At 39.5% G+C, this 21,470-nt stretch overlaps 1 protein-coding gene across 1 annotated transcript in view; it reads left to right on the top strand.

Annotated features, from left to right (window-relative positions):
* Positions 1-21,470, top strand: part of NALCN (sodium leak channel, non-selective) — a 364,348-nt gene that overhangs the window by 232,811 nt on the left and 110,067 nt on the right. The window contains exon 15 of the mRNA XM_054446842.2: positions 3,512-3,586. Within this exon, the coding sequence (XP_054302817.1) occupies positions 3,512-3,586 (75 nt within the window). The remainder of the gene's footprint in view (positions 1-3,511; positions 3,587-21,470) is intronic.

The following is a 21,470-nucleotide window of genomic DNA, read 5'->3' as shown; positions in this document are numbered from 1 at the left end:
AGACAAGGAAGGATTCTCCCCCGTGGCCTTTGGAGAAAGTGTGGTCTTGCCGACAACTCGATTTTGGACTCTGGCCTCCAGAATTGTGATCAAATAAATGTCTGTTGTTTGAAGCCACCAACTCCATGCACTGTGTTACAGTACTCTAGGAAGCGCATACGGAGGACATCACTGGGAATCAGAGCTCTTAGCTTTGGGAGCTGAGATGGTGGCCAAGTCAGCAGAGAGAAAGCCCCAAACCCCCAAAACAGCCTCATCAGTTCCCCTGATGCGGGATGGAGGACACATTACCCAGCTTGTAGTGGGTAACCTTGACCTTAAACTACCCTAAAAAGAAAAGGAGCATTTATTCAAATGTAACTGAGCTTGAAAGGACTGAATGGAATTGATGTAGCAAGATGATGCTTCCAGCCCCCAACAGAAATGGAGGGATTTTACACCAAATTCAATTCATTTGTAGAAAAACCAAGAAATTTATTTTAGCTTTGCGTAACTAATTTTATGTCTGTATATTTTCAGACATTGTATAGCTATACTACACGTCAAGGTTGCTCAGGGAGAATTAAAAAAAAAAGCTGCAATTTGTTGAGCTATTATTACATTTGTAATATTTTACAAACGAGGGCACCGAAACTCATGGTGGGCTGGCAGTTGCCACGTGGCTCGTAGCTGGCAGAGCCTGTTTGCTACCCGAGCTCCCTGACTCCAAGCACAGTGCTCTCTTCTATGTCTGCTTAATTCAATGATAAACATCATTGCAGTGAGTGCAATATCGTATTTATGTTTCTGACCAGGCAGTGCCTCACACATCCATGGAGTCCAATCAACTGTTTGTCGAATTTAGTGGAATAACATAGCCTTGCTGTCCTTAAGTAGCCTGCCATCTGTCCGGTTTGGGGGATATAATTAACAATAAAATCTCCTGCCAACCCACAAAACCTCTCCTTAAAGGTAGAGAGAGAGAGCCCAGTTTTATTATTGAATAAGCACTAACGCAGGCTGCAATGCACATCACTGGCAATCTGCTAAAGAGATCACGGAGGCAGAAAATACCTCCCTCTTTTATATCACAGCTTTCCATACGTGTTCTCAAGATAGAAATAACTAGTCCTCAAGTAAGAAGACTTGACAGCACCACTTGTTAAATATAGTTTATCCTAAATTCACCTGGTAACTGGGGTGACCATCTGTGGGAGCTGATTGCCTTTATCCAAAGGAAAATTAAAACTTCTCATATTTCCGTGACAAGTAGGTAGGTTTACAACTTGGAGCCAGATGTCTAAACTCCCACCCTCCACAGAGAAGGGGAGATGGAGGCTCTGTCTTCCTTGATGTTTACATTACTTCAAGGAGACAGGCCTCAAGGAACACATTCTTTTAGGTTATAGAACTGGTAAGAAGCTTATTTGGCTCTTAAAAGTATTTATATACATCTCAAACGGAAAGGGAAAGAATTTACAATTCCAAGTCTTATAAAGGAAATGCTCTAAGAAAAGAGAGGCGAACAGGATCCCTTCCGACCCCCCTTTTTTTAGATTTGTGTTTGCACTTTCACTAGACAGAGAGAGGAAACCTGATTAAATTAGGACACAGAGCAATGCCTGCTCCAGTGCCCAGGGGTGAGAGAAGGGGTATAAGATATCCCCTCCTGCAGAAGGAAACCAGCAGGTGAACATCTCAGAATTCGGGGTGAGAAATCAAGATAAGGGAAGGTAGACTCTGCCTCTGATATTACTTTCTGTCATCAAGGTATTGGGAAATGGGCTGAACATGGAGCAAAGTTTAAAATGTCCAGTTTGGAATCATGTCTAGTTCAGAATAAGCCTGATGCCCAGTTACCAGTGGTATACCAGTCATGGTGATGTTAATAAAAACCCTCTGGTCTAGATCGTTCTGTATCTTCTTCAAGTTATGATAAGACTCCAAAGGGCATGGCTGTTGAAAAGAAGGGTGCTGGCATTTGTCCCAAGGCAAGCATATCCCATCATAATTTAATCATGTTGATATACTCATTAAAATTGAAAAAGAGCTAGCCATTAACTTCTGCATAATAACTTCTCTAGCACTGGCTGAATTATCTCAACTTTCTGACCTTCATGCTTAACCTCCTAATATTAACAAATTGGAATAATTCATTAAGAAGAAAACTTAAAAGAAAAATATAAGTTAGAAATGAAAAAGATAATCAAGTGAATGTGGGACTTTAGAAAATTCAAAGTTGAAGAGGAACTAGAAAGTAAAATATTTTTTTAAATTGTACTATTTTGTTGTTTTCTTTTATTTACCTGTTCTAAAAGAAGCATACATTTAAAAAAAACTGAGACAATCATAAAATTCTTTAAAAGAGGAAAAAATATATAACTCCAATACACAAAAGCAAGTACCATTAATATTTCTAAAGTACCTCCTTCAAGCATTTTCTCTATTACTCCATTATATGCATAGTTGAGCTGCTACCATATATATATATACTCTCATTTACTATTATAATGTAAGTGTTTTCAACACCATAAAAATTCACCAGTGTATTAGTTATCTATTGCTATGTAATAAATTACCCACGCATTAGAAGCCTACCAGCAAATAGACGTTTATTATCTCGATTAGTTTCTTAAGGTTGGGAATCTGAGACAGGCTTAGCTGGGTGTCTCTAGTTCAAAGTGTCATGAGGTTGCAGTTGAGATGTTGCCTACAGCTGCAGTCACCTTGAAGTTTTACTACGGCTGGAGTGCCTCTTTCCAAGATGGGTCACTCCAGTGGCTGTTGGCAGGAGGCCTCAGTTCCTCACCACATGGACCTCTCCAGAGGGCTGCTTGAGCATTCTCACAACATAGCACCTGCTTCCACAAAGCAGGTGATCTAAGAGAGACCAAGGGTAAAGACACAGTGTATTTTATTGCCTAGCCTCATAAGTCACACACAATCATTTCTGCAACCTGCTGATAACACAGGCCAGCCATATTCAATGTGGAAGGGGACTACACAAAGGCATGAACCAGGAGTCTAGAACAATGCTGGAGGCCATCTTGAAGAGTAGCTACCACAATGGGAATTTGTAATGGCTGCATGTATCTTATCACATAAATCTCTATAACTGTATTGACTATTCATGCAAAGTTGGATGTTATTTCTAATATTTCCTTATTACAAACAACCCTCTAATAAGCACCTGTGTATATTAAGCTTTTCATCAATAGTTCAGATCACTTTTTTAGAATATAATCACAGAAGTGGGATTGTTGAGTTCAAAAAAACCTTTTTCTTAATTTCCTTTTTAAGTAAGTTGGTTTCATAAAGCAAGTTAATATATTATTTCAATGAACATATGCATTTTATTTCATGCATTTGTGATAAATACCTTGAAATGCCTATGCAATGATTCATAACTGCATATTTATTTTTCATTTAATGAATTATATACTCAATATATTTTAGGTAGCTATATTATACACAGAATATTTTGATACTTATGGCATGTGGGTTTTTTCATTGTTATTTCACCATTTTATAGATCCTCCTGAGTTTGTTTGTTGCTGTTATTTTGGACAACTTAGAACTTGATGAAGACCTAAAGAAGCTTAAACAAGTAAGTAACGTATGGGGGATTTTTCTTAAAAAGGACAAAAAACCAGGGATAAACCATTTGCTTATAGGCAATATTAAAAATTTGAGCTTCAAAGTAAAAATAAAATGTAATAAGTTAAGGCTATCCAAGGTGGTAAAATGGTGTTCTTTTAAGTTTAACTTTTATCTAATATTAACAAGGGAAGCTTTCTATTACTCTGTAAATATCCTAGGAATAGTTTTATTATTTTTGAATAAAAGTAAGGTGGACAGAGTGTAGTAAATTGAATTTGGAGACTGTTCTTCTTCTGCCATTAAATGAAGGTTGTTTGGAAATGAGATGCCTCAAGGCCAGATTGCCATTTTGCATAATTATATGTAATACTCTTCATCATCATCATAAAAATACTACAACCAACCTGCCTGGTCTCTAGACACTAAAGGACAATTTAGTCTGGGTGCCCATAGTGAGTATAAGAAACAGAATAAATGATCAAATGTGGACCCAGTTATGTATGAAAACAGACGGGATGTCATCATGGTGAAAGTTATACCCCAAAAAATGAAACTAGAAGTAGGTGAATGCTGTGTTCTTAATGGCAGGAGTATTACAGCTATAATCAATCATTCCCATAGCTTCTGTTGCATGGAGGATATTTGGCTTGAATATTTGGCTCTATCAAAGAGTATAGACCCTTTGAGAAGAAGGGCTAGCAAGAGAATGGGACAATGGGTGGAACGTTCTTGTATCACCCTCCCCAACACTGAGAGAATAGTTGAGATGTTAACTACCAAACTCTACCCAACTGTTAGAATGTTATAATGTTGACAGAACCACACCTGTTATAATGTTAACAGAACCATGGCTCTCAAACTTTCTATTTGGCATTATAAGCAGGCCCTCCATCCTCAGAATTTCCCAGAGCTCTCTATTTTTAACAAAGCAAAAAGTATAACCTATTTAAATTTTTAATTTTTTAATCTATCTCATGATCAGGTTAGGCATTTCATTTTATTACTCTTACCTTAAAGCCTATGCTTTTAACAGAGGGTATCAATAAGGAAAAAAAACCAGAACAAACAAAAAAAATTGTTATGAAGACTCCTACTCGGAGCATACCAAGAAAGGTTTTGAGTTCTTTACCATCCTACAGCTACCCAGGCAAATGGGCATCTTCCCGGCTCTGCTAGAGATGATTTCTTCCACGTCTTTTCACTCTGTGGCAGCCGTGATAGGTTCTTCAAATGAGAGTTGGGACATTCCTTTATGCCATCAATGAAAATACTTTGTGTGGCTTCTAGTTGCAGAAAAAATATCTAATAGGTGAATTCAAGATTGAAAGTGACCAGCCATATAATTAGATGTGACCAATAAAAATCTGCTGCTGTAGAACCACTTTAGCCCATGCTTTACAAATCTGGTATTGAGCTGTCGCTTTTCCTTCATGCCATGGTTATTATGCAGAGATATGTACTATCCTCTGAGAGGGTACGTTACAATGTGTATTCTATAGATAAAATTTAAAATATCCAATTTTTTTTAGCTAGTGCTACCGCCAGGTTCCATATGCTTTTAAATAACCATATAATTCCAGCCCTCATTTGTAAAATAATTTTTCTGCTGGGAAGCAACAAAATAAACTTGTATGTAGCAATTTTTTCAGGATTGTGAATTCAAACCTAAGGATACTTTGCAGTGTTCATTTTTTTCAACATTTTAACTTATTTATATATACATGTATATGCATAGCCTACTTAAATTTTTTGTCATCTTTGTATCTAATGGTCACAATAGGCATTTCATATCTGACCCAAAGTGAAGAAGCAACAATAAAAAGTCAGGACTTTAATTGGCATTGACATTCTTCCTGGACTATAAAATTTTAATAAACTATATGGCTCTTCGCTTTGGGTAAATGTCATTATTTATAAAATAGCTTTTAATCACTTGCTAGATATTAGTGAAGCTTTGTGTTTCTGGAAATTCTGTATATCAGAACTGGTTATCCAATTGCACTAGCCTACAATTTGGACCATATACTCTGGGTATTTGGACATTGAAAACTCCAATCATAACGCAGCAATTCCATTTTTCTTAGTACTTTTTACACTGTTCTTTATTCATGGTTGGACTGAAACTACGTATCTATTCTATTAATTTCGTACTTGAAACTCGTTGAATCTGAAATTCATTAGAGCAAATATTATTAAACTAAGTTAAAGTGTTCCTGGTTAACTTTCTCTCATTTTTGTATGATTATGTTTTGTTTTCACTAGTTTTTAACAACTGTGTCATTTTTTATGCCCCTGATTTTTCTTATTTTCAGTGATCTTGGCTTTTAAGGTAGGGCTCATTTGCATATTTTTAGGAACACACACATTCGCTTGCATTCACTTTCATATACACACGTGGTAATGTGGATACCTGAAACTTTAGACTGTCTTTTACAGATTCTTTTAAAAAACAATAAAATTGTTACCCTAAATATTTGTTTCAGTTTTCCATGTACAAATCCAGTCCTTCAGATTTAAACTTATATACTCTATTTTTACTATTCCTAGATAGAGTGGAGGAAATGTTCAAAAAAAGTATTTGATTTTCTTAATATTTCAAGTTTCAGAAAGCGCTATGCATTCCAAATTCCATCTTTGCTCCCTTTAAACTTTTTGCTTCTTTTACCACGTCTGCCGGTCTGTAGATTCTCATAGCTATGGTGACATTGGTTGAATTTTTGCTCAGTATCAAATGTTTTATGTTTCCACTTATTTTTCAAAACAACCCATTCAATGCAGGTATTATTATTATGTCCATCTTACAGATGAGGAAACTAAGACACAGAGAGGTTAAGTAACTTGCTCAAGGTTACACAGCCAACAAATGTCAGAGCTAGAATGTGAACGTAGGCAATTTGGACCAAAAGCCCACACTCTTAACCTCTAAACTGTATTGATTCGAACTAAAGCTATATAAAGGCCAAACATGAGTCATGCATACTGTGGAGGCCACTCATAGGACTATGAATTATTTGTTTATAAATAATGATGTTGTAGATTACAAAGGCATCCTCATATTCAAGTAACTGTTAGAATGAAGGACAGTTTCTGAGAATAGCGGTGAATGCAGCAACCCAATCATTAAAACTATCCAGATTAGTTCTTTGTTTCCTCTCAAAACTCAGAGGATCTAATCAGAGCCACTGGAGTTACAGTCTTGCCACGCTATGGCAAACGCCACTCAAGGTGCCACTTTGCAATGATCTTCTTGGAGCGATGATCCTCCTCAGACGCCTACATAACAGGCTTGCAGCATAGCAACATTTTAGTGACTTTAATGTCTTTTATTATCGATATGTTCTTAACTGTGTTAATATATAAAAGTTGGTTCATAGATTTTTTTCAAGAGTAATAAAAACCAGTGCCAGTTACCTCTAAAATGGGGGTGTTGGCTAGGCGCGGTGGCTCACGCCTGTAATCCCAGCACTTGGGGAGGCTGAGGTGGGCGGATCACGAGGTCAGGAGATCGAGACCATCCTGGCTATATAGTATATAAGCAGTATAAAATTCATTAAGCTTTGAGGGAAGAAAAAACCCACGGAAAAGGCTGAGGGGAGGAATCATTGAAAAGGGAAGTATAGATAGTCTGTTTAGATTAAATTCAGAGCTGTGAAATTGAAAACTGTTTACCCAGCTCTGTATCCAGTCTCATTTGAATCCTGGTTCCAATTTAATGATGTTTGGTCTTTGCTAGAGTCTACTGCATAGTGGTGGATAGATATTATATATTAAGAAGCTTTCATCTCTTATTGACTGTGACTTTTTTTTAACAAAAACCATAAATATCTTATATTCTCTTTTGTTAAAGTATGAGCTCCAGGTGAAGGTTTTTCTTTAGCCTTAAACTGCATGGTAGTTGATTTTATGTGTCAACTTGACTGGGCTAAGGGATGCCCAGATAGCTGGTAAAACATTATTTCTGGGTGCATCTGGCGGGTGGCTCTGGAAAGATTTGCATTTGAATTGGTAGACTGAGTAAAGCAGACCCCCTTCCCCAATGTCATTGAGCCACTTCAAAGCTTTGAGGTCCCAGATAGAACAAAAAGGTGGAGGAAGACTGAATTTGCGGTCTGTCTCATTGCCTGCACCATGTAAACAACCTTCTCCTGCCCTGAGGAATCCTGGTTCTTAGGCCTTCAAAATGTTGCCCTGGCTTCCAAAGGTTTCCAGCTTGAAGATAGCAGATAGTGGGACTTATCAGCCTCGATAATTACATGAGCCAATACCTTAAAATAAATACTGATGTATATTTTATTGGTCCTGTTTCTCTGGAGAATCTTGCCTAACACACCCTGAAGCTCTCATTTGCATCTGCATTTTGTCGCCTATATTGAGTTCATTCCAGATTGAGGGCGGTAGCAAGGTGGCAGGGATGCTGCTGGAAGATGCCATTCATCTGAGCACTGGTTGCATCTCCTGATGTTAGTTGAATCTTCAATCTTCTCAGCATTTTGTCAGTCTCTCATGAATGAACTCAAACTAATGTAATTTTAAAAGACTGATATAACTGCTGCAGGAGCAAATGCTATCTATTGAGAACTACCTTGTGTAGGCTACTTTATATTAAATTATCACATTTAATCCTAAATATTAAAGATGTGGCAACTAACATTCAGGGGAGTGAATTTCTCACCCAAGTCCACACAATTCATATGTGCCTGGGTCAGGGCCACAAAGGCTGTCTGACACTAAACCAATGCCCTTGCTGAAAGAGGCCACGCTGCCTGCGGAGAACCAGCTCCTTCATTTATAATGAAAAGCATACCTAGGTGTGGATTGGATGAGATGCTTATCCATTTTTTAGATCAGCATATTTTCTCCCTGTGGGTATTCAAAGAAGAAGCCAAATTATAATCAGTCTATAGCTTAGTGAGCCAGGAATCAGGATGGAGAGGGAGGCGAGAAAGGTTGTGTGATTCAAATACATAGATGACAGTTTGATAGGTGCAGCAAACCACCATGGCACATGTAAGCCTATGTAACAAACCTGCACATTCTGCACATGTGTCCCAGTATTTAAAGTGAAATCTAAAAATAAAATATTTTTAAAAATACATAATGGCCTGGGCTAAGATAGGCTGAGATCATCTGAGATATCTCTTTTACAGTTGAGGTATTAGTGACCCAGAAACTAAATCTACTCATTCTGTGAAACTGAGGTCTGGACACTCATCTACTGTGCTATAGATATTGTGTCGGGGCCGGGGACATGTGATGGTCAGGACACTGTTTCTACCCTCAAAAATAACTCCTGAGCCAGTGGGAGAAAGTGACAGTAGACAGGCAGTTTGGGTTCAGTGGTGATCATTATAAGGATAATGTTTTGGAAGCACACAGAAAACATCTAAAGCAGACTGTGAAATCAGGGACATTTTCTCACAAGCAGGTGCAGACTGAAATCTGGAGTTTGAGTAGTGCTAATCCAGGTGAAGAGGGTTGGAGGAAGATGGTATGAAGAAGGTTACTGAAGACCAAGGGAACTGCAGACTCTTTTTTAGGTGGGAAAAAACAGAGTGGCTTTGTGGACACTAAGAGTTTGCTGTGGCTAATGTGTAGAGCAAGAGAGAAAATTGTGAACTGGAAAAATAAGGAGAGACCAGCACAGGAAATGCTTGAGCAGCACTAAGCATTTTGATATTATTCTGATGGCATTTATGCCACAGGGTGTCATAATCATACCTACATTTTGGTGTCAGTGTGAAATGCACTGGAGGGCACCTAAACTGGAGATGGAAGAATCTGTTCTTGAGGCAAGTGGTGATGGCAGCCTGAACAAAAGGAAATAGGAATGAGAGAATATCAAAAGCAGTAGAGTACAGAGAAGAGGATTTAGTAACAAATTGGATGTAGGAAGTGAGAAAAACCAGGACACAGGGATGTCACCCAGATTTCTAGATTTCTTTGAGTGCACTGATGCAGAAGAAATACAAGAGAAAGAAGAAATGAGAGTTTTGTTTATTTGGGTTTTTTTTCAGGGGAAGAAGGTTGGTCATATTTTCCCTGAGATGCCTGGGAAATATCTATGATACAATGTCTATGGAGAGAGATAAAATTTAAAGCTTAGGTGGAACATCTAGGCTGAAATAGATACTGAAAAAGAACAAAATCAACATGCAGATGGTAATTTAAGCCTTTAGAGAGCAGGAACTTACCAAGGGAAGGATGGTTCCCTAAGGGGTAATAAATAAATGGTATGAACCAGTGAGGAGGAGCCAAAATGTGTATGAGAAGTCACAGCACTAGAGGTAAGAGGAAAGCCTAGAATGTGTTTGTCATCAAAATCAAAAGGTGAGTTTCAAGAGAGAGGCTTGTTCAACAATCTCAAAGACTTCAGAGAGGTCAGAAAAGTAGTCACCATGGAAAGCAATCCCATTTACAGTAGCACCAAAAAGAATAAAATACTTGGAATAAACTTAACCAAGGAGGCAAAAGACACATACCCTGAAAACTATAAAATACTGAGGAAAGAACTTAAGCCACAAATAAAGATGAATTCTGACTTACAATGATTCGACTTAACGATTTTTTTTTTTTTTTGACAGAGTCTCAACCTTTTCCTTAGGCTGGAGTGCAGTAGCATGATCTTTGGCTCACTGCAACCTCTGCCTCCCAGGTTCAGGTGATTCTCCTGCCTCAGTCTCCCAAGTAGCTGGGATTACAGGCATGCACCACCAAATCCAACCAATTTTTGTATTTTCATTAGAGACAGGGTTTCACCATGTTGGCCAGGCTGGTCTGAACTCCTGACCTCAAGTGACTCACCTGCCTCAGCCTCCCAAAGTGCTGGGATTATAGGCGTGAACCACCTGACCCGGCAACTTACAATTTTCTGATTTTATGATGATGCAAAACAGATACACGCTCAGTATGCTCTTCAACTTATGATGGAATTACATCCAGAAACACTCATAGTAAGTTGAAAATATTGCCAGGCGCGGTGGCTCACGCCTGTAATCCTAGCACTTTGGGAGGCCGAGGCGGGTGGATCATGAGGTCAGGAGTTCAAGACCAGCCAGGCCAACATGGAGAAACCCTGTCTCTAATAAAAAAAAATACCAAATTAGCCAGGCGTGGTGGTGCATGCCTGTAATCCCAGCTACTTGGGAGGCTGAGGCAGGAGAATCACTTGAGCTTGGGAGGCGGAGCTTGCAGTGAGCCGAGATCACGCCACTGCACTCCAGCCTGGGTGACAAAGTGAGACTCTGTCTCAAAAAAAAAAAAAAGTTGAAAATATCCTAAGTTAAAAAAATGCACTTTTACAGTATTTTCAACTTATAATGAGTTTATAAACCCTATTGTAAGTTGAGGAACATCTGCAAGTGAAAAGACATTCTGTGTTGAAGAACTGGAAGGCTTAATATTGTTAAAATGTTCATACCACCCAAAGCAATCTACAGATTCAATGCAATCTTTTGCAAAATTCCAATGGCATTTTTTGCAGATATAGAAAAGAAATCTTAAAATTCATATGAAACCTCAAGGGATACCAAATAGCCAAAACAATTCTGAAAAAGAACAAACTTGAAGATGTCATACTTCCTGATTTCAAAACATATTACAAAGATACAGTAATCAAACAGTGTGATAGTGGCATAAAGACACACATATAGACCAGTGGAACAGAATAGAGAGGCCACAAATAAACCCTCACATATATAGTCAAGTTATCTTCAACAGTGGTGTTAAGACCACACTATGGGGAAAGGACAGTCTCTTCAACAAATGGTGTTGAAAAATTGGATAGCCACTCACAAAAGAATGAAGTTTGGCCCTTACCTTTTATCATATATAAAACTTAACTTAAAATGGATTAAGGACCTTAACAGAAGACCTAAAACTGTAAAGCTCCTAGAAGAAAGCAAGGCGAAAGCTTCATGATATTGGAATTGTCAATGATTTATTGGATATGGCACAGACAACAAAAGCAAAAATGGAGACTGCATTAAACTTAAAAACACTTGCACATCAAAGGAAACAATCAATAGAGTGAAAAGCCAACCTATGGGATTGTAGAAAATATCTGCAAATCATATGTCTGATAAGGAGTTAATATTGAGAATATGAAAGAGCTCCTATAGTCAACAAGAAAAATACAAATAATCTGTTTTAAAAATAGGCAAAGTACTTAAACTGACATTTATCAAAAGAAGATACACAAATGGCCAAGTAGATGAAAAGACGTTCAACATCACTAATCATTAGAGAAATGCAAATAGAAACCACAATGAAATACCACTTTATACCTATTAGAATGGCCACTATCAAAAAAAACAGTTTGGCAAGAATGTGAAAAAATTGCAACATTTGTACTTTGTTGATGAGAATACAAAATGGTGCTGCTGCTGCAGAAAACAGTATGGCAGTTCCTCAAAAAATTAAACATAACATGATCATATGATATAATATACTTCTGGGTGTGTATATCCAAAAGAAATGAAAATAGAATCTCAAAGAGATATTTGCACACGCATGTTCATTGCAGTATTTTTCACAATAACAGAAGGTGGAAGCAACCCTAGTGTCCACCAGTGGATGAATAGATAAACAAAATGTGGTATCTACACTCAATGAAATATCATTCAGCCTTAAAAATGAATAAAACTCTGACACATGCTACACATGAATGAACCTTGAGGACATCATGCTAAGTGAAATAAGCCAGTCACAAAAAGACATTCTGTGTGGTTTCTCTTATGTGAGTTTATCTAAAGTAGTCAAATTCAGAGAAACAGAAGACAGAATGATAGTTGCCAGGGGCTGGGGAGAGGAGTAAACCCATTGTTGTTCAATGGGTACAGAGTTTCCACTTTGAAAGATGAAAAAGTTCTGGAGATCTGTTGTACAACAATGTGACTATGTTTAACACTACTGAACTGTATACTTAAAATGGTTAAGATGGGGCTAGTCGTGGTGGCTCACGCCTGTAATCCCAAAACTTTAGGAGGCCGAGGTAAGCACATTGCTTGAGCCCAGGAGTTTGAGATCAGCCTGCACAACGTGGCAACACCCTGTCTCTACTAAAAATACAAAAAATTAGCCTAGCCGGACATGGCGGCGCATGCCTGTAGTCACAGCTACGTAGGTGGCCAAGGTGAAAGGATTGCTTGAGCCCAAGAGATCAAGGCTTCAGTGAGCTGTGATCATGCCATTACATTTAAGCCTGGGCAACAGAGTGAGATCCTGTCTCAAATAACAACAACAACAAAAATGATCAAGATGGCAAAATTTATGTTATATGCTTTTTACCACAATTAATTTCTTTTATTTAAAACTGATCATATTAACAATAAGGAGGTGGTTAGTGATGGCAATAAGAGCAAGCTCAGAGCCTTTGATGATACAGAGCTGGGTTGCAGAGGATAGGGAATCAATGACAGGTAAGGAAGTGAAGGTGGATCACCAACCTTTTCCTCAAACTCCTCATACTCTGTTTCCAGATAGACCACCTGGTTGCTGGCTGATTCTTAATTTTGTTAGATATGTTAACGCCATTTGCTACAGTGCTACCCAACCTTTTGTCATTGTGGTATGCATAGAGAATGATATTTGTACAACACGCTGAAGTCAATAGGTAGGAAGCACAAGCAGCTGGGAGTATCAGATATCAAGGATTCCTGATGCTCCAGGGAACAGCTGCCCAGGAGCAAGAGGACCATACCCTGAAGAACCTATAAATCATTAGTGGTTGAGAGTTGAAAAACTCTGCATTTCACTCAAACCTGTTGATGCTACCTAACTCCACTTGAAGCCATTCTTTCAATCTTTTGGTCAGAGATGATTCTTTTGAGATCAGTTTATTATGCCCATAACTTTCCATGATGTAAATCTCAAAAGATCAGCTTATAGAGCATTTGATCTGCTATTTCTGAAATAGCTACTTACTTTTATAATAAATTCTTACTTTTATAATAAATGTTAGACTTTTTATAATAAATTCTCTGTCACACTAAGATGTGAACAGCAATAAAATTGGTTTGAAGAAATGAAATGGCTAAGACTGAGAACAGTTTAGGTCAACGTTTAAGCCAAGAAGATACAACAGAGGCTCAGAATTTGGGAATATCAATTATCAGCATAAAAACAACAGCCTAGGAATCTAGAAGTCAATCAAAAAGTAGAAATATGGGAGGCCAAGGTGGGAGGATCACTTGAGCCCAGAAGTTGGAGACCAACCTGGGCAATATAGTGAGATCCCCATCTCTACGAAAAATAAAATAAAAATTATCACAGTGTGGTGGTCCATGCCTGTGGTCCCAGCTGCTTGTGAGGCTGAGGTGGGAGAATCACTTGAGCCTGGGAGGTCAAGCCTGCAGTGAGCTGTGATTGTGCCACTGCATTCCAGCCTGGGCAACAGAGAAAGACCCTGTCTCCCCAACCCCCCAAAAAAGATAAAGATAGAATCAGTCAACTGGATTTTTACAGTCAAATAAGTATAGGTGGGAGATTCAGAAAGTCAGTTCAGAACAGAAGTACCTGTTAGAATTGATGTCCTCCTGATATGACTGGAATTATGTCCCTCAAATAGGTACATGGAAGCCCTACCCCTCAGTCCCTGTGAATGTAACTTAATTGGAAATAGGGTCTTTGTAGATGCAATCAAGTTAAGATGAGGTCATTAGGGTGGACCCTAGTCCAATATGACTGGTGTCCTCATAAAAAGAGAAGAGACACAGACACAGGCACACAGAGCGAGCACTGTGTGATGATGGAGCCACAGACTGGAGTGATGTGGTCCACAAGGAACACCCAGGATTGCTGACATCACCAGCAGCTGGAAAAGTCCCGTGGAGTAGACCCCCCCTCAGAACCTCCAGAAGGAGCTTGCCTTGCTGACATCTTGATCTCAGACTTCCAGCCCCCAGAAATATGAGACAATACGTTTCTGTTTTCAGCCACCCAGTTTTTTGGAACTTTGTGGCAGCGGCCCTAGACAACTAACACACCTCCAGAGCCTTGTTCTCTGGACTCGAAGAAACGATCCCTTCTAAAGCTGGCAAGTAGCCTGGCTGAGAGCGTGGGGCAGCAGGGAACAATGGACGTGCCCTTGGAATCCTACGCCAGCCCGCACCACCCTGGAGCAGCTTTCTCGGCAGTGGGAGTTATTTTCTTCTGCCTTTCTTTGATTATAGGAATCAAACCCCATCACAGTAAAATTTTATAGACTTGAGACTTGCTTAGAGGAAAGGTTTCTGTAAGCCCTTCCAAAATTTCATGTCATGTATGATTAACCCAAACAAGAAGGACATTGTTTTAGAGACCTTTTCTTTGCCTCATCCACGGGTACTTGGGACTGTTTTGTTAGCAAGATCTCTCTTACCATGAAACAAACATGAAACTACACACCTAAGATTGTCCACTCGAGTCTACAGTGGTGGGTCGGTTGTATCATTCTTTAATTGTGCTAATTCAGAATTATTTTCATTCCAGTTTCCACAGCACTCTGCAAGGTAACCCTTCAATTTATATATATATATATATATATATATGCCAGGCATGGTGACTCACACCTGTAATCCCAGCACTTTGGGAGGCCGAGGCAGGTGGATCACCTGTGGTCAACAGTTTGAGACTAGCCTGGCCAACATGGTGAAACGCTATCTCTACTAACAATACAAAAAATTAGCCGGGTGTAGTGGCGGGTGCCTGTAGTCCTAGCTACTTGGGAGACTGAGACAGGAGAATCACTTGAACCCAGGAGGCAGAGGTTGCAGTGAGCTGAGATCGCGCCTGCGAATCTCCATCTCAACAAGAGTGAAACTCCATCTCAAAAAAATAAATAAAATAAAATATAGTGGGATTTGGAGGGAAAATGTGCCCAAACTGGAGAGAAGCTCACACTTCAACTCCAAGTAAACACTGCCCACTGCTTAACTATAAGGATGCTATTTTATTTTGTTTCCTTTAATCAAGAGAACAAAACTGTTAAGAAGCATGAGCTTACTGCACTGTACCATTGAAAACAGCAAGGATGATAAGGAAGAGCAAACTTGCAGCACTTTTTCTTTCAGATCCTGTCACAGGCAGTGGGAAACTAGATTGCAATGGTTCTAAGAGAAAAGCATGACAATTAGTTTTCAGTTGTATGCGGCACCTGACAGTTGTTGAATTACAAAAAGGCTCTCTTATAGTTGTGTTAAGATTTGTTGTGAGGACAGAAATACAAACTACCATCAGAGAATACTACAAACACCCCTATGCAAATAAACTAGAAAATCTAGAAGAAATGGATAAATTCCTCGACACATATACCCTCCCAAGACTAAACCAGGAAGAAGTTGAATCTCTAAATAGACCAATAACAGGATCTGAAATTGTGGCAATAATCAATAGCTTACCAACCAAAAAGACTCCAGGACCAGATGGATTCATAGCCGAATTCTACCAGAGGTACAGGGAGGAACTGGTACCATTCCTTCTGAAACTGTTCCAATCAATAGAAAAAGAGGGAATCCTCCCTAACTCATTTTATGAGGCCAGCATCATCCTGATACCAAAGCCGGGCAGAGACACAACCAAAAAAGAGAATTTTAGACTAATATCCTTGATGAACATTGATGCAAAAATCCTCAATAAAATACTGGCAAACCAAATCCAGCAGCACATCAAAAAGCTTATCCACCATGATCAAGTGGGCTTCATCCCTGGGATGCAAGGCTGGTTCAATATACACAAATCAATAAATGTAATCCAGCATATAAACAGAACCAAAGACAAAAACCACATGATTATCTCAATAGATGCAGAAAAGGCCTTTGACAAAATTCAACAACCCTTCATGCTAATAACTCTCAATAAATTAGGTATTGATGGGACGTATCTCAAAATAATAAGAGCTATCTATGACAAACCCACAGCCAATATCATACTGAATGGGCAAAAACTGGAAGCATTCCCTTTGAAAACTGGCACAAGACAGGGATGCCCTCTCTCACCACTCCTATTCAATATAGTGTTGGAAGTTCTGGCCAGGGCAATTAGGCAGGAGAAGGAAATAAAGGGTATTCAATTAGGAAAAGAGGAAATCAAATAGTCCCTGTTTGCAGACAACATGATTGTATATCTAGAAAACCCCATTGTCTCAGCCCAAAATCTCCTTAAGCTGATAAGCAACTTCAGCAAAGTCTCAGGATACAAAATCAATGTACAAAAATCACAAGCATTCTTATACACCAATAACAGACAAACAGAGAGCCAAATCATGGGTGAACTCCCATTCACAATTGCTTCAAAGAGAATAAAATACCTAGGAATCCAACTTACAAGGGATGTGAAGGACCTCTTCAAGGAGAACTATAAACCCCTGCTCAATGAAATAAAAGAAGATACAAACAAATGGAAGAACATTCCATGCTCATGGGTAGGAAGAATCAATATCGTGAAAATGGCCATACTGCCCAAGGTAATGTATAGATTCAATGCCATCCCCATCAAGCTACCAATGACTTTCTTCACAGAATTGGAAAAAACTATTTGAAAGTTCATATGGAACCAAAAAAGAGCCCGCATCGCCAAGTCAATCCTAAGCCAAAAGAACAAAGCTGGAGGCATCACTCTATCTGACTTCAAACTATACTACAAGGCTGCAGTAACCAAAACAACATGGTACTGGTACCAAAACAGAGATATAGATCAATGGAACAGAACAGAGCCCTCAGAAATAACACCACATATCTACAACTATCTGATTTGACAAACCTGAGAAAAACAAGCAATGGGGAAAGGATTCCCTATTTAATAAATGGTGCTGGGAAAACTGGCTAGCCATAGGTAGAAAGCTGAAACTGGATCCCTTCCTTACATCTTATACAAAAATTAATTCAAGATGGATTAAAGACTTACATGTTAGACCTAAAACCATAAAAACCCTAGAAGAAAACCTAGGCATTACCATTCAGGACATAGGCATGGGCAAGGACTTCATGTCTAAAACACCAAAAGCAATGGCAACGAAAGCGAAAATTGACAAATGGGATCTAATTAAACTAAAGAGCTTCTGCACAGCAAAAGAAACTACCATCAGAGTGAACAGGCAACCTACAAAATGGGAGAAAATTTTCGCAACCTACTCATCTGACAAAGGGCTTATATCCAGAATCTACAATGAACTCAAACAAATTTACAAGAAAAAAATAAACAACCCCATCAAAAAGTGGGCAAAGGATATGATCAGACACTTCTCAAAAGAAGACATTTATGCAGCCAAAAGACACATGAAAAAATGCTCATCATCACTGGCCATCAGAGAAATGCAAATCAAAACCACAATGAGATACCATCTCACACCAGTTAGAATGGCAATCATTAAAAAGTCAGGAAACAACAGGTGCTGGAGAGGATGTGGAGAAATAGGAACACTTTTACACTGTTGGTGGGACTGTAAACTAGTTCAACCATTGTGGAAGTCAGTGTGGCGATTCCTCAGGGATCTAGAACTAGAATTACCATTTGACCCAGCCATCCCATTACTGGGTATTTACCCAAAGGACTATAAATCATGCTGCTATAAAGACACATGCACATGTATGTTTATTGCGGCACTATTCACAATAGCAAAGACTTGGAACCAACCCAAATGTCCAACAATGATAGACTGGATTAAGGAAATGTGGCACATATACACCATGGAATACTATGCAGCCATAAAAAATGATGAGTTCATGTCCTTTGCAGGGACATGGATGAAATTGGAAATCATCATTCTCAGTAAACTATCGCAAGGACAAAAAACCAAACACCGCATGTTCTCACTCATAGATGGGAATTGAACAATGAGAACACGTGGACACAGGAAGGGGAACATCACACTCTGGGGACCGTTGTGGGGTGGGGGGAGGGGGGAGGGATAGCATTAGGTGATATACCTAATGCTAAATGGTGAGTTAATGGGTGCAGCACACCAGCATGGCACATGTATACATATGTAACTAACCTGCACATTGTGCACATGTACTCTAAAACTTAAAGTATAATAATAATTTAAAAAAAAAAAATTTGTTGTGAGGAGTTAGAATAGTGAGGTTTACCCTGTGTGGACCTACACATTAAATAGGAGCATGCTGGAGCTGGAGTCATTGCCCTGATTCCTTTTGGACTCAACTTTCACACAGTCCATTTGGATCCTTTTTCATTTTTTTTTTATTATTATTATACTTTAAGTTTTAGGATACTTGTGCACAATGTGCAGGTTAGTTACATATGTATACATGTGCCATGCTGGTGTGCTACACCCATTAACTCGCCATTCAGCATTAGGTATATCTCCTAATGCTATCCCTCCCCCCTCCCCCTACCCCACAACTGTCCCCAGAGTGTGATGTTCCCCTTCCTGTGTCCATGTGTTCTCATTGTTCAATTCCCATCTATGAGTGAGAACATGCGGTGTTTGGTTTTTTGTCCTTGTGATAGTTTACTGAGAATTGGATCCTTTTTCAAGTAATTCATGTACTTTTCCGTTCTTCTGGAAGCATCCTCACAATCTGCTTTATCATCCATTCTTCAAATATTTGAGTCCCTACCATGTGTACAATGCTAGGCCAGGTACAATAATAAATAAGTTCTTTGCTCTTATGGAGACTTCTGGTCTAATAGGGAGTTGGATGTAAATCAAGTAATTAAAATAATTCCTAACTATGTAAAGATTGAGATGAGCTTTCTTCAGAAAATAACATCATTTAAGGAGAGACACTCGTAGAAGACCCTGACACAAATGGTGGTCAGGGGTGAGGATGAAGAAAGTTACAGGAGAGCTAAGTTTTGCAAGATGAGCCTTGTGGACTTCACAGAGGTGTGGTGGGTCAGGGGAGGGGAGCACAACTCCAGGGAGAAGGGAAAGCCTCTGTGCACCCAGAACGCAGGAAGACCAGGGTGGAGTGGTACTGAGTAAGTGTGGAAAAGTCAGCAGGGCATGAGCCATGCAGTGCCTTGAGAAACACAGTAAGGTCATTTACCGTTTTTTTTTTTTTTTTTTAGACAGTCTCACTCTCTCTGTCACCCAGGCTGGAGTGCAGTGGTACAGTCTTGGCTCACTGCAAACTCTACCTCCCAGGTTCAAGCGATTCTCCTGCCTCAGCCTCCCAAGTAGCCAGGATTACAGGCATGTGCTACCACTCCTGGCTAATTTTTATATTTTTAGTAGAGACAGGGTTTCACCATGTTGGCCAGGCTGGTCTTGAACTCCTGACCTCAGGTGATCAGCCTGTCTTGGCCTCCCAAAGTGCTGGGATTACAGGCACGAGCCACCATACCAGCCAGAACATTTACCTTTAATGTTTACCTTTAACCCGAGCCACTGAAAGCTTATAAGATGGGAAGCGGTGGTGAACCAGAGAGCTGTTTGGAAAATAAAATCAAGAGGGACTTGGTGATAGGTTGGATTTAAAGACATGAGAGAGAGAGTCTCAAAGATGACTCCTGGTTTCAGGTTTCTACAGTTGCATGAATGAAATGCCATTAACTGAGTCAAGAAACACTAGCATACAACCGTATTTGGGGGAAAAGTTCATCAACTCAGCCTTGGGCATGTTGAGTTGGTGAATCTTTCAAGATGTCTGAACAGAGATGCCTAATAGTTGTGTATAGGTCTGGAGTTCAGGGGAGAAGGATGGCTGCCTAGAGATATAAATGTGGACGTTCAATGTAATTCTCAATTATTTATTCAGGTGCTGTTCTAGACATGTAGGGTAGGTCAATGAACAGAACAGACAAAAATGCCTGCCTCCTTTGAGCTTCAGTCCTGGTAAAGTTCTCCATGTTCTCATAATACTGGAAGGTGTAAATCTGGATGAGATTGTATGGGGTGGGAAGAAAAAATATGCTGGAGACTTGAGGAAGAGCAACATCTAATAACTGCTGGTGTTTGCCTTTATGGTAACTCAACCTGTCTCTGTTTTCCTCCTTGTGTATTTTCATTTTCAGTTCCATTGCAAATAGTCAGCATTTTCTGTATCTCAAGTTCAAAACTCCCAATAAGAACAGATTTGATCGATCCAGCTAATCAATATGATTCGTTGTAGGCAGGAATTTCATCTCTGATTGCCTCGCAATGCTGGCCAGTCTATAGAAAGTCCCTCTCTTTGGCCCGGTTTCTGGCTTAACCAGCTTTGACAAGGGTTATGAGTTACTTTGTACCATAAGGCAATTTATAAGGAAGAAACATCTTCATAAAAAAAAATAAATAAAATAAAACAGAACAGGCAGGCATTCAGAGAACTCACCTGCATATTACAGAGAGATTTAATTTGTTTATCTGTTGCATGCCACTGTAATTTAACAGTCTAGGCAAAGCTAACAGGAGAGAGGAGCTGAGATAATCCAGCTCCTCCCCAACCACTCATTCAGGAGGAAGCAGATGTGAGTGCCGTTGTAGGGTCCTGAGTGAGTATTGGTTCCCATTTTCTAGCCTGCCCTTCCTCCCCACACTTGGTCAGTTACACCTTCATATGGCTCCTGTTCTCACTCTACCTCTCTGCTTTATGATAAGCGCAAATAAAAGGCAAGAGACACAGACAAAGTGAAAAAGAAGGAAGAGGGAAGGAAATTTAGAAGGGACTTTGCAAACATTTTCCTTCCGCTGAGTGGTCCACAGGAGAAAACAATTAAAACTTCTCTCTCCTTTGGGAGGCCAAGGCGGGCAGATCACGGGGTCAGGAGATCAAGACCATCCTGGCTAATATGGTGAAACACTGTCTCTACTAAAAATACAAAAAATTAGCCAGGCATGGTGGTGTGTACCTGTAGTCCCAGCTACTCAGGAGGCTGAGGCAGTAGAATAGCTTGAACCCGGGAAGCAGAGGTTGCAGTGAGCCGAGATCGCACCACTGCACTCCAGCCTGGGCGACAGAATGAGACTCTGT

This window comes from Pongo pygmaeus, chromosome 14, assembly GCF_028885625.2.
Source record: "Pongo pygmaeus isolate AG05252 chromosome 14, NHGRI_mPonPyg2-v2.0_pri, whole genome shotgun sequence".
Lineage (NCBI taxonomy): Eukaryota > Metazoa > Chordata > Mammalia > Primates > Hominidae > Pongo > Pongo pygmaeus.
This window is presented reverse-complemented; position numbering and strand designations above follow the sequence as displayed.